The sequence below is a fragment of the Stegostoma tigrinum genome, chromosome 25 (genome assembly GCF_030684315.1).
Source record: "Stegostoma tigrinum isolate sSteTig4 chromosome 25, sSteTig4.hap1, whole genome shotgun sequence".
In the NCBI taxonomy this organism is placed as follows: domain Eukaryota; kingdom Metazoa; phylum Chordata; class Chondrichthyes; order Orectolobiformes; family Stegostomatidae; genus Stegostoma; species Stegostoma tigrinum.
The window spans coordinates 17,091,289-17,107,251 of NC_081378.1; the positions used below are offsets into that span (position 1 = coordinate 17,091,289).

Here is a 15,963-nt window from a genome sequence, read left to right on the forward strand (position 1 = left end):
CACTGTAGTAAGCTGCAGACAGAGATGTTGGTCAGGGAGCAAGGTGGTGCATTGAAGTGGCAGGGAACAGGTAGTTCAGGGTCTTTTTTGCAAGCAGAATGTAGATGTTCTGCAAAGCAGTCGTCAGGTCTATGCTTCGTTTCCCCAATGTAGAGGAGACCACGTTGTGAGCAGCAAATGCAATAGACTAGATCCTTGGAAGTGCAGGTGAAGTGTTGCTTCACCTGGAAGGTATGTTTGGGCCCTTGGATACTGGGGAGAAGGAGGTAAATGGGCAGGTGTTGCACCTTCACCGGTTACAGGGGAAGGCGCTGTAGGGCTGTGGGGAGGTTTGGGGGTGAAGGAAGTACGGACCAGGGTGACCCGGAGGGAACGGTCCCTGCAGAAGGCAGACATGGGAGGGAAGGGGAATATGTGTTTGGTGGTGGCATCTTGCTGGAGTGGTGGAAATGTCTGATGATTTTCTGGATGTGGATGCTGGTGGGATGGTAGGTGAGGATTAGAGGAACCCTATTGCTGTTGCGGGTGGGAAGAGAAGAGGTGAGGGCAGAAATGCGAGAGATGGGTCAAAGCCGATTGAGGGCCCTGTCGCCAGTGGAGCTGGGGAATCCTTGGTGGAGGATGAACGTGGACACTTCGGAGGCTCCCTTGTCGAAGTTGGCCTTATCTCAACATACGCGACAGAGACGGAGGAACTGAGAGAATTGGATACAGTATTTACAGGAAGTGGGGTGTGAGGATGGGGTGGGTTTTGTAATGGATATTAGTGGCCAGTCTATCCCCAGAAATGGAAACAGAAAAGTCGAGGAAGGAAAGGGAGGAGTCCCTCTCTCGTCGAGAATTGGAAAACTTCATCAATTTCGCCTCCAATTTCCACCCTGCCCTCACTTTCACCTGGTCTATTTCTGACTCCTCCCTTCCCTTCCTCGACATTTCTGTTTCCATTTCTGGGGATAGACCGGTCACTAATATCCATTACAAACCACCGACTCCCACAGCTACCTGGATTGTAGCTACTCTCAAAGATGAGAGTACCCACAATGAGCAGGACAAATGTGATATACAAAATACCATGCAGCAACTATGAGAACCAATACATAGGACAGACGGGCAGGAAACTCGCCACCAGAATACATGAACACCAGCTCGCAGCAAAACATCTTGACCAACTCTCCCTCATTTCTATTCGCTCTGACATGAAAGGACATCAGTTTAACTGGGACAATGTAACAGTCCCAGGAAAAGCAAATTAAAGACAAGCACAAGAATTACTGGAAGCCTAAATTCAAGATGAAAATGAACAGCAGCACTGAAATGGAGGCTAGACAGCACTAAAGTTGTCACCTAGAAGGGGAACAAAGTGTTTGCATGAAAACCAGTCAGCTCAGCAATCCAAGCAACAACTCATCAATCCTCTCAAATGCAATGAAACTGAATACAAAATCAGAAATCCTCAAGTTATAAGTAAATGCACAGAAAATAGATTTTATCAGACTCACTGTAAGCTGTCCTTATAGAGTCATACAGTCATACAGCACAGAAACAGACTCTTTGGTCCAACTTAGACATCCCAATCTGACCTAGTTTAATTCGCCAGCATTTGGCCCATATCCCTCCAAAAACTTCTGATTCATATACTCATGCAGATGCCTTTTAAATGTTGTAATTGCACACACCTCGATAACTTCCTTCAGCAACTCGTTTCAGACTCGTGAATAGTCTACCCTTCACACATAATCTTATTACCTTGTTTTACTTAGATAATGCAGCCAAGTAAAGAGGGTCCCAGCACAGTAAGTCAAGGGCCCCATCTATTACCAGTTCAGACAGTGATTGGGGAAGTCGGAATCAGGATCCACACCTTCAGCAGAGACAACTGCTGGTTCCTGTTGGAAATGTAAAGCCTGGGCTCTATCAGTCAACAAACAGCTGAGTGTAAGGAACACATAATGGTGTGATTTTTTTATCCTTCCTTGGATGTGGTGAGAAAGGTGTCAAGGGGAAATAATGGCATGAGTTATCCCAGAAGAGACACTCAACCTCCTTCTCGACTCAACAATAATTAAGACCCTGCGGTGGTTAAGTAGGGCTGAATGGCCTTCTCTTGCTCCTGTTAATAGTCACTTAAAGGCCTTGGTTCACCACTTCCCATATCACCTGCCTCCCCAGCGGATGAGGAAGGTTGTTGATGAGGTGGGGGGCTCCAATTACTGAAATCTGGGGCACTTGGAGACACATGGCCTCTGAAAACCATCTCCTTGCCTTGCCTCTGACCACACCTGGACAAGAAGAGAAAAGAATTAGCTTCTCCCTTCTGGGTCCCGAAGGGTTGGTCCCATGGAATTTAGGACCCAGAAGCTGCCAACCTTTCATTTGCTGCCAGCTTCTCACAAACCATTAGTGGGTGATCAGGAGCATTATTTTGATGATGGAATGAGGTTTTGGTTGCCAGCTAATGCCCTCGAACCCCAATTTAGAAAGAAATATGGGAGAATTCCACCATAAGTAATGAAAGTCACTGCCACATTGTCTGCTGCTGATACAGATGTATATGAGTCCTGAGTAAAATATCAAGTTGCAGAGCTTGATTCAGGATCAACACTTCACTATTTAATTGGATTTGCAATGACACTGACTGGTGGTTAGCGTGAAGATTTGCACTGGCGCAGTCACCACTACCAGAAGGAGGATCTCAGCAAGACACCCTCTGACTGTGAAGACCACAAACAAGGGAAAGTGAGTGACCTTGCCCTGCTGTAGGTGACAAAAGAGAGAGAGCTGATTGGTGAATGGTGGGTAAGGTAGCTAAGTCCTTACAACTTCTATTGCTTATACTACTTTCTTTGCTTTCTGCTGTGTAAGGGTAGTACACAGACCAGGAAAGAAGGGTCACAGATACCAGGTTTGATTTAATCTGATATAAAGTACTACCCAAGGTTTAATTTAAAGTGATAGCAGGAGAGCTCCAAGTCTTGCTTTGCTCCTCTTGCTCCGTGTGGCAGGCTGGGGACAGTTTCGGACCCCTTTGCTCAGCATGTGTGCAGCAAGTGTCCAGCTACAGCTCTTGGAAGCTCAAGTTCTGGAGCTGGAGTGACAGCTGGGGACGGTGTGGAGCATCTGCAAGACAGAGAGTATCGTGGAAAGCACATATGGAGAGGTGGTCCCATTGCAGGCTTAGACTCTGCAGGAAGGGAATGGGTGACCACCAGACAGAGCAAGAGGGATCGGCAGGTAGTGCAGGAATCTCCTGTTGCCAATGCCCTGCAAAACAGATACACTGCTTTGGATACTGTTGAGGGTAAGACTGCTCAGATGAAAGCGGCAGCAATCAAACTCGTTGCACCATGGTTGGTTCTGCTACAGAGGAGACGGGTTAAAGGCATGCCAGGGAAATAGGGGACTCAATTGAAAGGGGAATAGTCAGGTATTTCTGTGCTGCAAATGAGACTCCAAGATGGTATGTTGCTTCCCTGGTGCTAGGGTCAAGGATCTCTCAGAGCGAGTCCAGGACATTCTGGAGAGGGAGGGTGAACAGCTAGTGGTTGTGCTGCACGTTGGTGGAGTACCACATGGTGCACTAATGACATAGGTTTAAAAAACATGGATGAGGTCCTAAAAGCACAACGCAGGGAGCTGGGAAGAAGGTTAAGAAATCGGACCTCAGGATGACTACCAGTGCCACATGCTAGTTGGAGTGGAAATGACGGCATATATCGGATGAATACGTGGCTGGAAAGATGGTGTCAGTGGGAGGGTTTCAGATTCCTGGAGCATTGGATCAGTTCTGGGGGAGGTGAGACCTGTACAAATTGGACAGGTTACACCTGGGCAGGACTGGCACTAATGTACTAGGGGGAGTGTTTGCTAGGGAGGAAGGAAGCATACAGATTGGCCAGAAAAATAATGTATCTGGGGATTGGGAGCAGTTTACAATTCAGCAAAGAAGAACCAAGGTATTGATTTAAGAAGGGGAAGATATAGTATGAAGGTAAGCTTGAAGGGAACATAAGGACTGACCCTAAGAGTTTCTATAGGTGCTTGAAGAGAAACAGATTGATGAAGATGAATGTAGGTCCTCGACAGACAAACAGGGGAATGTATAATAGAGGACAAAACAATGGCCAAGCTACTGAATACATACTTTGGCTCTGTCTTCACAGAACAGGACACAAATCAGATACCAGAAATGTTGGGGAATGCAAGATTTAGTGAGAGAGAAGAATTGAGGGAGATCAATATTCATAGAGAAATGATGCTGGGAAAATTGATGGGATTGAAGATGGATAAATCTGCAGGGCCTGATAAATCTTCATCCCAGAGTACTTATGGAAGTTGCTGTAGAAATAGTGGATGCATTGGTGGTCATCTTCCAGGATTCTATTGACTCTGGAACAGTCCCTGCAGATTTGAGGTTAGATAATGTCACTCCAATATTCAAAAAGGGAGGTAGAGGGGAAACAGAGAATTATAGACCAGTAAGCCTAACATCTGTAGTGGGGAAAATTCTTGAATCCATTATCAAGGACTTTATAGCAGAGCTTTAGAAAGCAGTGGCAGGATCAGACAGAGTCAACATGGATTTATGAAAGGGAAATCATGCTCGACAAATCTGTTGGAATTCTATAAAGAAGTAATGAGTAGCATTGACGAGGGGAAGCCATTCAATGTGGTATATTTGGACTTTCAGAAAGCATTTGACAAATTCCCGCATAAGAGATTATCGTGCAAGATTATAGCGCATGGGATTGAGGAAGTGTATTGAGATGGATAGAAAACTGGTTGGCAGAGAGAAAACAGAGAGTAGGAATTGATGGACCCTTTTCAAATTGACAGGTAATAACTAGTGGTTTGCCACAGGTCTGGTGCTTGGACCCCAGCTATTCACAATACATATTAATGATTTGGATGAGGAAACAAAATGTAATATCTCAAAGTTTGCAGGTGTTACCAAGTTGCTTGGAAGGGTGAACTGTGACAAGGATGCAGAGATTAGATGCCCTACACGGTGGAAACAGGCCCTTTGGCCCAACATGCCCACACTGCCCCTTGGCCATCCCACCCAGACCCATCCCCCTATAACCCACACACCCCTGGACACTATGGGCAATTAAACATGGCCGATCCATCTAACCTGCACATTTTTGGACTGTGGGAGAAAACCCACGCAGACACGGGGAGAATGTGCAAACTCTGCACAGACAGTTACCCAAGGCTGGAATCTAACCTGGGTCCCCGGTGCTGTGAGTCTGCGGTGCTAACCACTGAGCCACCGTGCCACCCTTCAGCCTGATCTCGACATGTTGAGTGAGTGGGAAATCAACGGCAGATGGATGGAGTATAATTTGGAAAAATGTGAGGTTATTCACTTCGAAAGCAAAAACAAAAAGGCAAATTACTGCCTGAATGACTGTAAATTGGAAGACGGGAGCGTGTATCAGCACCTGGGTGTCCTTGTGCACCAGTTGCTGAAGATAAGCATGCAGGTGCAGCAGGCGGTAAAGAAAGCAAATGGTATGTTAGACTTTGTAGTGAGAAGTTTCAAGTATAGGAGTGGGGATGTGTTGTTGCAGTTGTACAGGGCCTTGGTGAGGCCACACCTAGAATATCGTGCGCAGTTTTGGTCTCCTTTTCTGAGGAAGGATGCTCTTGCTCTTGAGGGAATGCAGCGAAGGTTTACCAGGCTGGTTCCAGGGATGGTGGGATTGATGTATGAGGAGAGATTGACTACGTTAGGACTATGCTTGCTGGAGTTTAGACAAATGAGGAGAGATCTCATTAGGGATTGATGTATGAGGAGAGATTGACTAGGTTAGGACTATGCTTGCTGGAGTTTAGACAAATGAGGAGGGATCTCATTAGGGATTTATATAATTATAACAGCACTGGACAGGGTAGATGCAGGGAGGATGTTCCTGATGGTGGGTATGTCCAGAACCAGGAGTCACAGTCTGAGGACTCAGGGTGGACGATTTAGGATGGAGATGAGGAGACATTTCTTCACTCAGAGAGTGGTGAGCCTGAGGAATTCATTACCACAAGAAGTAGTTGATGCGAAAGTATTGAATGTATTCAAGAGGCGACAAGATATAACACTAGGGGCAAATGGGAGCAAACATTATGGGGAGAAATCAGGATTAGGTTATTGACTTGGATGATCAGCCATAATCGTGATGTCTAGCAGAGCAGACTCAAAGGTCCGTATGGCCTCCTCCTTCTCCTATCTTCTATGTTTCTATATTTTCTATGCTACGTTGATGTTCATTATTGTCCTTGTGTGCAACATCACTGACCATTTCTGCAAGTGAATGTTGCACTCCATGCAGACAAGAATATGTGCCCTTTACTTGCCCAACATCTGTGTGTACACAATAACACCCAGAAGTCAAAGATTGTTCTCATTCCTGGTCACAGCGTCCTACTTGAAACTGAGAATGTGTGCCAATACAATGCTATGACTCAGCTGTCATTCCTACCCCATCTTCAACTGCTTTCCCTCCCCTATAGTTGAATCTATTTGTCCATGATTCTCTCTGCTTCTTTCCCACAGTTCATCAGCTAGATGCTATTATCTCTGAATGTGTTGCAAGAAAACAATCAGTCATGTGGATGTGAGTATACTGAGTTATCTGTTACTTGCCAATTGTAAAAATAGTAATGTCAAGAGAAACTTCAGGCCACTGAATTCCTCAGTGAGAAGGCAGTTTTTAAAAATTCATTCATGGGATGACAGAGTCATTAACCAGGTAGATTTTTTTGCCCATCCCTAATTGCCTAGAGGGCAGTTTAGAGTCAACCACATTGCCCTGGGTCTGGAGTCAAGTGTTGACTAGACCAAGTAAGTTTTATTCCCTAAAGCAGATTAGTGAACCAGATGGGTTTTCCCCAACAATCAACAATGGGTTCATGGTCATCCAGATATTTTACTGAATTGAAATTCCACCATCTGCTGTGGTGGGATTTGAACCCAGGTCCCTAGATTGTTATCTGGATGAACAGTCCAGCGATAACTCCACTTGGTCATTGCCTCCCCAGGTGTGGAGTTAAAAGAGGATCAGGAGGGTTACATTCATCTGTACGAGACATGGAGTTACACAAGAAACCTGAGTTACTTCTTTCACCATTTGAACACAAGCTAATTCTATTGGCTTCAATAGTATTCAAAATGGTACGAATCTGGTGAAAAAGTAGTGATCCCCAGCAATGACAATGGACCAATAGGTCATCCATGAAACCAGAAATTAGCATTGTCTTTATTTGGATACTCTTAAAATTGAGTCAGGACGATAAAGAAATTAAAGGTGGGATTAGTTTGAATCCACCAGATTACTTCTTACTTTTCACTGCTCAGAGCCTTTAAGGGTTAATGGTTTAGGTAATGAAACAAAGCTCCCCCATCTTTTTTGTGCTCTCTGTGGTGTGTTAATGGACACACAGATCAGGACTGGTTTAGCATCTCATGTGGGCTAAGTAAGGGATGGCCTAAGATGGGGAGGGTGAATGACAGGGATAAGGATCAAGGTAAGCATTTTATTGTAGATAGTGGCATAGTGCTACTGTCGCTGAACTCATAACCTGGAGGCTCCATCTAAACCATGGGGACATGGAAGCTGGTCGAATTTAAATTCAATGAATAAATCTGGAAGTAAAAATGCTAGTAATGGTGACCATCAATTATTGTAAAAGTTCGGTAATGTAATTTTCAATGAGTTAGATAAAGGGCTAAATGCATCAAGGGTATAGGCAGAAAGCAGGAACAGGATTCTAAATTGGATGATTAGCCATGATTGTGTTGAATTTGTATTTTATATAACACTTTATGTTACCTTAGAATATCCCAGAATGCTTCACAGCTAATTAAATACATTTAAAATTACCACTATAAAGTAGGACAGTGGAAAGGAAAGGTGAAGCGAGGAAAGATAAGATCAGGAGACAATTGCTGGATGATCTAGTTTCTGGTTCATCGCCATAGAAAGGGAAAAGAGAGAGTTTGAAGTAAAATTAGATTGCATTGGTCCCAAGGCATGCTAAACCCAATGGCCACTCAGAACAGGAGACAACAATTATACCCATTACTGTTTCAATATTGCACTGGTGGTAACATAGCTGTAACACTTGTGCAACTGTTTAGGATTGTTGTCACAACTGAATTATAAAAAATACACACAACAATTAATGCAGCAATTCACATTGATAAGTACGTTTATTTTCATCTGTCTAGTTACCATTTTTTTTGTGTTAAATGGCAGTCAGTTGTTCACAGAACATGGTAGGGCAAACAGGCAAACATTCAGCTATGTTCCCTGGCCCCTGCTATTGGAGAGCCACAGTTCAATATGTAATGAGGCAGGAAAAGGAAATGGATCTTAAATCACAAGTTACAGTTACTAAGCCATGAAAATAATCTGATGTTGAGGTACAGTTAGCAAGTAGGGCCAGTGTAAGGTCTTTATCTTTTATCCGCGTTTTCATTAGAGCCAGAATGTTACAGTATATTTGAAACCATGATTCCCACGATTATTTCCCCGTAGTTTATTGCACAGCAGCTGAACTGGGTTTAGAGATATACTATTGTGAACTTTGGGCTGCAAAGACCATACTCAGAAGGCAAAAGCTCATAGGCTGTATGAGTAATCAGCTTTGTGAACCCTTGTCACTGTGCTGGATGCAGTCCTCCTCCTGCTCATCGATTCGTCTGACTGAGCAGAAGCACAATGTCATCAATCCCTTAATGTCTGCCTACAGCAGAGATGTTGTGGCAGAGGAGCTAGGGAAGCAGTGACTGCAGTTGCTCTTCAAATGTCATCCTTTCAAAATTGATGTACCAACATTAAGTCCATGGTAATTCATATCTACTGAGGGATGGGTTTTAGCTCATACTGACTGTTGGTGGGCTAAGTAAGGGATGGTCTAAGATGGGACAGTGAATGACAAAGGAGCCTCACACTAAGTACAATGAAATTAAAGAAATGTAATTCACAAAAAAAATCAAAATCCTTGAATAAAAAAGGAATTTAACTTGTTCAGTCAACTTGAAGCAATGGTCACAGCCAAAGTCCTTATTTCAGGCTGGTTTATCCACCTACACTGTACTCTGAGCTGTCAGCATATCTTAGATCTGGGCCAGCTCTTTTGAGGGGCTGTCAGTCGGGGGTGCTTAATTTTTTCTGGGCCCAGTGAGGCATTGGGTACCGTGTCTGGTCAAGTGAGATGTTCAGTCATGAACCCAAATGATTAACATATCCTCTGGTAAATACTTTATCCTGTATCCAAACTAACCAATCAAGTATTAGACATCAGATCGTGGTAAGCAACCAGAGCAGTGACCTTCAACTCCTTACTCCCGTGGGGGCACTGCACTCATTGGGAACTGGGATTGAAAAATGGTGGCTGCTTTGGGTAAAGGGGATTGTAGATTTACCCTCAATTTTATACAGTGATACCATTGAATTTATTAGCCTTTCAGTTTATTGAAGGTAAAAAAAAGCCATTGACCAAAGTTAAGGAGTCCTGCTGTCATTAACAATACATCATTAATCTAGGAGTAAAATGCTGGAACTTCCACACTCAGGAATCCAGTCTTTGTGACATTCGAGCAGTGGAATTCCACTCATAAACAGCTGGCAATTTTTGGAAGCAGTTTATCTCTACTCTTCTTCTTATGTTTCCATTTAATCTTTCGCCAGGTTACCACAGAAAATAGTCAAGAAAGCACCAACTTGTCAGCTGTCCTGTTAGTATCGTACGTTACAGGGAGATTCAGAGTCCAGACCATTCTTGAAAAAGCAAACTGGTTGAAGTGCACAATCCAGTGCATTGTTCGCAGAGTATTCAATGTCTTGTTGCATTATGATTCAATCGTACATAGTTGTAGAGTCTATTACAACACAGGGGAAGACCATCATCCACGCTGGCTTTCTGTAGAATAATCAAACAAGTCCCATTCAAGTCCCATCCCCTGCTTCAGCCTTGTAGCCTGCAAGTTTACTTCCCCAAGTGCCAATCCATTTCCTTTTGCAATCTTCTTCATTTCCACTTTCACCACATTCATAGGCCATGAGCTCCAGGTCCTTTCCACTTGCTGCTTTAAAAGGTTCTTATATGACCCTCTGTTTCTTGATTGGAACCTTATATCTGTGTCTCCTATCCCTTGTCCCATCAACTAATGGGTTTTTGTGTCTTTGTCTACCTTATCTAAACCTGCCATAATTGTATCTACCTCATCACATGTCCTGTTAACCTCCGATGCTTCAAGGAGAAAAACTGCAGCTTCTCCTTCCCTCGTAGCTAACATTGCACCACCCTGAAACCAATCCGGTAAATCTATTCTGCATCCACTGAAGGACCTTCGCTAAAATGAGTTGGCCAGAAGTGACCTAACCAAAGCTTCATTAATGTTCAACATAACTTCCCTGCTTTTGTACTCAGTATCTCTATTTATGAAGCCCAAGATCCCATATGCTTTTCTACCTACTCAGTACCCTTCCGGGACCAGATGCAATCTCAAAAAACGTTACTGAGTTGGTTACTGGGTTCGATAACTCATTGTATCAATCAGACTTGAAACTTGATTGAATTAGATGCAGGAACAGATCTGACTCAATATTTGATTTAAGTGTACTCAATGAGACACATGTATGCTATTCTAAAAATCTGCATTACAAATGAGGGGCTAATACCACTGATCAGAAATGTGACAGCATTGCCTTTGATATTTCTGATCAGAAACCATAGACATCTTGTTTTAAAAACCCATTCTTAAGAACATTAGAATTGGAACTGGAGTAGACCATATTTCCTTTTAAGTGTTTATTCTATGACTGTGACCTGTAATTCTGGATCCTCCAGTCAGAGGAAAACAGCTTTCCAGCAACTACCCTGACAAGCCATACCCTTGATAGTGCCAGTAGGAACACCATCGGTAGAATTAGTACTGACCTAAGTGGACTGTGTAATACCTCACTTGCTTAGGTAGGTACCTTCTTTATGTTCTTATTCTCCCTGTTTCAAAACTTAGCCCAGGCTCATGATCCCAGGGTTCATTTTGGAGATCAGCGGTTAAAAGTTCAAGTGGGATTAATTTCGAGATCGCTGCTTAAAAGCTCAGTCTCCAGTGCTATTGCTTCTCCTCTCAATCACGCATCTGCTACAGAAAAATATAAAGGGCTTAGGATTCTGGGACTGAATATAAAGCACAATGTTTTTTATTGTAATAAGTGCTGGGTCAAACGGCCACATATTCTGGTCTGTTTGTTCTGTCTGGAAAGCTCCTGGGTATTGCTTTACAAATGGGACACATAGTGAGTGTGGGCTAGATATTCAATAAAAGGAAACAGGTTCTTTACAGTGGAACCCAGTCTATCTCTCACCTGAGATCCATTCACAAACACAAGTTCAATTGAAGGCTAATTTCTGGTTGATTTGCTCAGTTCCAAATTGAGGCCAATTAGTTTAACTTCACCTGACAGCAGCTAACTGAGCAGAGAACAAAAATGGAGCCAGAGACTTTCCTGTATATTTCAGAAGGACAACAGGTCAATATATGCAGAACTAAACCAGCAGGGATTGAATTTAAACTAAGGGGTTAAATAACCTGCAAGGAGCATCCACAGGAGTTGTTCCTGCCACTTCTCCAGGGTTTCCAGCTTCCAGTGTAGTTATGGTGTACACACTAGGGCAAAGTACCACAGATACAGCCAGTATTTAATGTCTTATCTCAGCTCAGTGGTAAAAATTACTTCTAGTATTAATAATTATCTTCAAAAGAGAAAAACTGATGACAGTTTTACCTCAAAAATATCCATTTGGCATATTTACATGATTGCAAATTCTCTATATAGCAGTAAGCACTTGACCCAGCCTTTTCAGTAACACTGCACCATATATACACTTCTATAGAATTTTCAGTTTTTGTAAAACCAACATGTTGCAATCCACCTTTGAAGCTGGTAGAGATCCTGGCTCAGAGATAGGGACACTACCACTGTGTCACAAGAATTTCCCTGTGCAGAAGTTCAAGGAGGCCAGAACTGGTCTCACATGTTGGAGCAAAACAGGTGTCAGCAAATTAGCAGCATGTTTTACACTTGCCCAACTCTCCTTTCTGTCTAAGTTGGTTGAGAATAAAACATGATTCCAATTCACTGTCTTACATTTTATGCCACTGTCCAAGACCACTTCCAGCCTGTATATATGCCCTGAGTCCAGCAATTTTTGGCCTTTGAACACAAGCATTACACTTTGTTTCTCTTTTGACAATACACTTCCCAGTAAGCATTTCCAAGTATTAAGGAAGATGCAGAGTAGAAATGGTTCTGGTTGGGCAACAGCGTTGAGTTTCATAATTCTATTGTGTCACTGCTGATACTCAGCTGGTCAATTTGCCTGCAGATCTTGATGAACTCCACTTGTGTTGCTGAATCTGGGGGATCATTTTTATCCATGGTTTCTGGAGAAGACAAAGCTTGAAACTGCTTTGTTAACTGGGGGATACCATGAAGGCTTGTTGGAGAGGAGTCTCTGAAAGATTTTTGCTCAGGGTCAGTAGTTGAGAAGCCCGACTTCTCAGGTCTGGAGCAAAGCACCAAAGAGGATCCATCTTGTGAAGTTCTGCAGATGGAGTTGACAGAGCTATCCTCCCACCTTTCTGAAGACAAGGCTTGTGTCATGTTGAGCTTCTTGAAGGTGTTGGTGATACCTCTGGCAATCTCTGTTCTTTCCACACCAACACAAGATGATGTCCGATATAGGCCTCTGTCTGCTGAATTCTCCTTGAAGACTTCATTGGTGCTCGCTGGCATTGACCTGTTGCCACAAAGGGACATATTGCTTGAACTGTGTAATTTTGACCAATGGAATAGACTTTCGGGAATGAGAGCCTCACTGAAAAGAGCTTCATCTATACTACGTCTTAGATTAATAGGTGAGGGTGGTCTTAGATCAACTGTGGAATCACTGTCTATCTGAACACTGATGAAGGAAGAAGTCCTGGAGGATCCACCATGTTTTAAATGGAAGTCCAGGTTTCTTATTTCACTGGTCTCACTGCTGTGATAGATCAAGTTGCTCTCCTCACCGCTGCTCAATTGGTTGTCAGGCATGGTGTAGAGGGGAACACATTCTGATTCATTTTGGATAATCACATCACAGTTTAATGTTTTCACCTGGTGGGGAGTTGACCATTGATTAGTGTTTGAAAGGATAGGAGCTTTCATGGATACATGTGTTGGAGACAGGCAAAACATTTTGTTCCAGTGGTTACGGTCTGATGTTTTAGAGGTACAGAACAATGGATAGATTCCAATAAGGGACATGGTGAGGCACATCCCTACTTCACATAAGCTGGTACCAAAATGGAAAATCCACCAAGGCCATGGCTGGAAAACGTGATCGCCAGCCAATCCTAGTCGGTATAGAATAGCATATAACTGTAATGCAGCACAGCTCAAGCTGAACACTGCAGTCCACATGGCCAGTTTGGCTACTCTTCCCCAGTGCTCTGTTTCTCTGAGGGGCCCAGCATTTAAAGTCTCCAGGCATGGTGTTGAAGTCTTCATGCTGTAGACCTGCATGCCAACCATACGTGCATGACAGTAAAATGTGAAATACAGGATAGACAAAATGGTTACCAAAACTACAAAGATCCCATGTGACACAAAGAGGAGGAAGGGAGCTTGCTTTAGCAGAGTAATGACCAAGATTGTGCCAATAGTGAGTGTGAAGTGGAGAAAGATAATTGTGGTTAGGAAGCATGAACGCTGGAATCTTGATGTCCCTGCTTGTGGCCCAGACCTCAATGACAGGATGAGGACTACGACTCCAAAAGCAGAAGTAAGGCAAGGGAAGACCAAATCATAGAGAAGTAAGGCAACCATTGCAGGTAATTTGTGCTGATAACAGTAGGCATCGTAAAGGAAGATAAAAGTTCTTATTGAGCTTGTCAAGAATAGCAATCCATTGATAACCATGAAATAACCTAGGCCTGGTGGAGATCTGAAGGGAAGACAAAGGATACCAATAGCAGAGATGACTGTTACCAGGCAAAAGAGTGACCCCAATCCATAAACATGGAGGTCCCATGCCAATCCCCATTCAGCCAATGCAGTGTTCCAGTCTGTGTGGAGGAGTACAAATAATGGAGGGACACTTAGGAAGTGAGGGTTGAAAGATGCGTTTTGTCCTCCTCCTTCAGTGTCAGGATGAATGGTGTTCCAGACCTTATCTGAACTGCAGTTTCCATCCTTATTACCATTGGATACAGGGGTGGGGCCTATATCAGAAGAGTTTTCATCTCCAAGGATCAAATCTAGGCAAAAGAGGGAGAAGTTACAATGTAGAAACACCATAGCTGTAGCACAAGTATCTCAATATTCTACCCACTAACAATGTATTTAAAGCAACACAAACATAGAATTTATTTTAAGGATAGCATGGTGGCTTAGTGGTTAACACTGCTGCCACATAGCGCCAGGGACCTGGGTTCAAATCCAGCCATGGGTGACTGTGGACTTTGTACATTCTCCCCATGTTTGCTTTGGTTACTTCTGGGTGCTCTGGTTTCTTCCACAGTCCAAAGATGTGTAGGTTAGGTGGATTGGCCTTGCTAAATTGCCCCATGGTATCTAGGGATGTGCAGCGTAAGGATGGGGGAGCTGGGTCTGAATGGGATGTTCTTTGGAGTGTTAGTGCAGATTCAGTGGGCTGAATGTCCACTTTCTACACTGTACGGACTCTATATTTCCATCATAAATTATAGTGATGAGAGAATTCTTGGTAAGGAATTTCCAATGTGCAAAACTCCCCTGTCTTTGAATGAAACAGATTGACCATTTAAATCACTACGTAGAAATCAAATCCTTTGTTAACATTTGAATGTATTAAACATCCTTGGCATAAGAATTTTCTATTTGGGTTAAACTCTGGTTAATCACATGTTTTGCTCATATACATTAATATGACTGCATTTTTAAACTATATTAGTTTGAAGTTGTCAGGTTGAGCACTTTGGGGCCAATTCTAACACCAGGTCTGTGAATTAAAATCTCATTGGTTCTCACTGTTGGTATTTCTCCAAAGTCAGAAATCACATGTCACCAGGTTATAGTCCAACAGGCTTATTTGATATCACAAGCTTTTGGAATGCTGCTCCTTTGTCAGGTGAAGTGGAGGGAAGCACATAGGACGGAATTTATAGGCAGAGAATTCATTGCAAGATAATTTCAGGTAATTAAGAGTGTGAAAAAATAGTACAAATGGTGTGAGTGGCTGTTGAAAGGCTGAATAACAAAAGAACAAAAGAGAAGTGCGGTATAAGAACAGGGTTATGGCCATCCAGGTCTGAGCCGATCATCATGCCCCGACTAAACCAGAAAACAAACCTTCTTCCTTTATTTGTCCATATCCCTCTAAACCGTCCCTATTCATGTAGCCATCCAGACACCTCTCAAATGATGCGATCCGTGCTTCCTTCCACTACCTCATCTGGCAGTGCATTCCAGGTTCGTACCACTCTCTGCATGAAAAACGTCTCACACATTTCTCTTAAAATTTGCCTTCTCACCTTGAACCTGTGCCCCCTTGTAAATGAAACTTCAAGCCTGGGAAAAAGCCTCTGGCTATCTTTCGTATCTTTGCCCGCCATAATTTTGTAGACCTTTGTCAGGTCTCCTCTCAATCGCCATCTTTCCAGTGAAAACATTCCTAGCCTTTTTAACCTTTCCTCAAAGCCAACGCCCTTGAGATCTTGCACCCATCCTGGTGAACCTTCTCTGTCCTTTATCCACAGCTTCCTCATCCTTCTGATACCATGGCGACCAAAGCTGCACACGATATTCCAAATGCAGCCTAACAAGGGTTTGATATTGCTGCAACATGTTTTGCCAACTCTTGTACTCCATGCCCTGGCCGATGAAGGCAAGCATGCCATATGCCTTCTTAATCACTTTGGCCACCTGTGTTGCCACT

At 43.3% G+C, this 15,963-nt stretch overlaps 1 protein-coding gene across 1 annotated transcript in view; it reads right to left on the reverse strand.

Annotated features, from left to right (window-relative positions):
• Window positions 1–8,184: 8,184 nt before the first annotated feature.
• The window catches only part of LOC125463353 (proline-rich transmembrane protein 4-like), a 33,786-nt gene continuing 26,007 nt past the window's right edge, over window positions 8,185–15,963 (reverse strand). Inside the window, exon 3 of the mRNA XM_048554562.2 lies at window positions 8,185–14,305. Coding sequence (XP_048410519.1) covers window positions 12,339–14,305 — 1,967 coding nt within the window. The 3' untranslated portion in view covers window positions 8,185–12,338. The remainder of the gene's footprint in view (window positions 14,306–15,963) is intronic.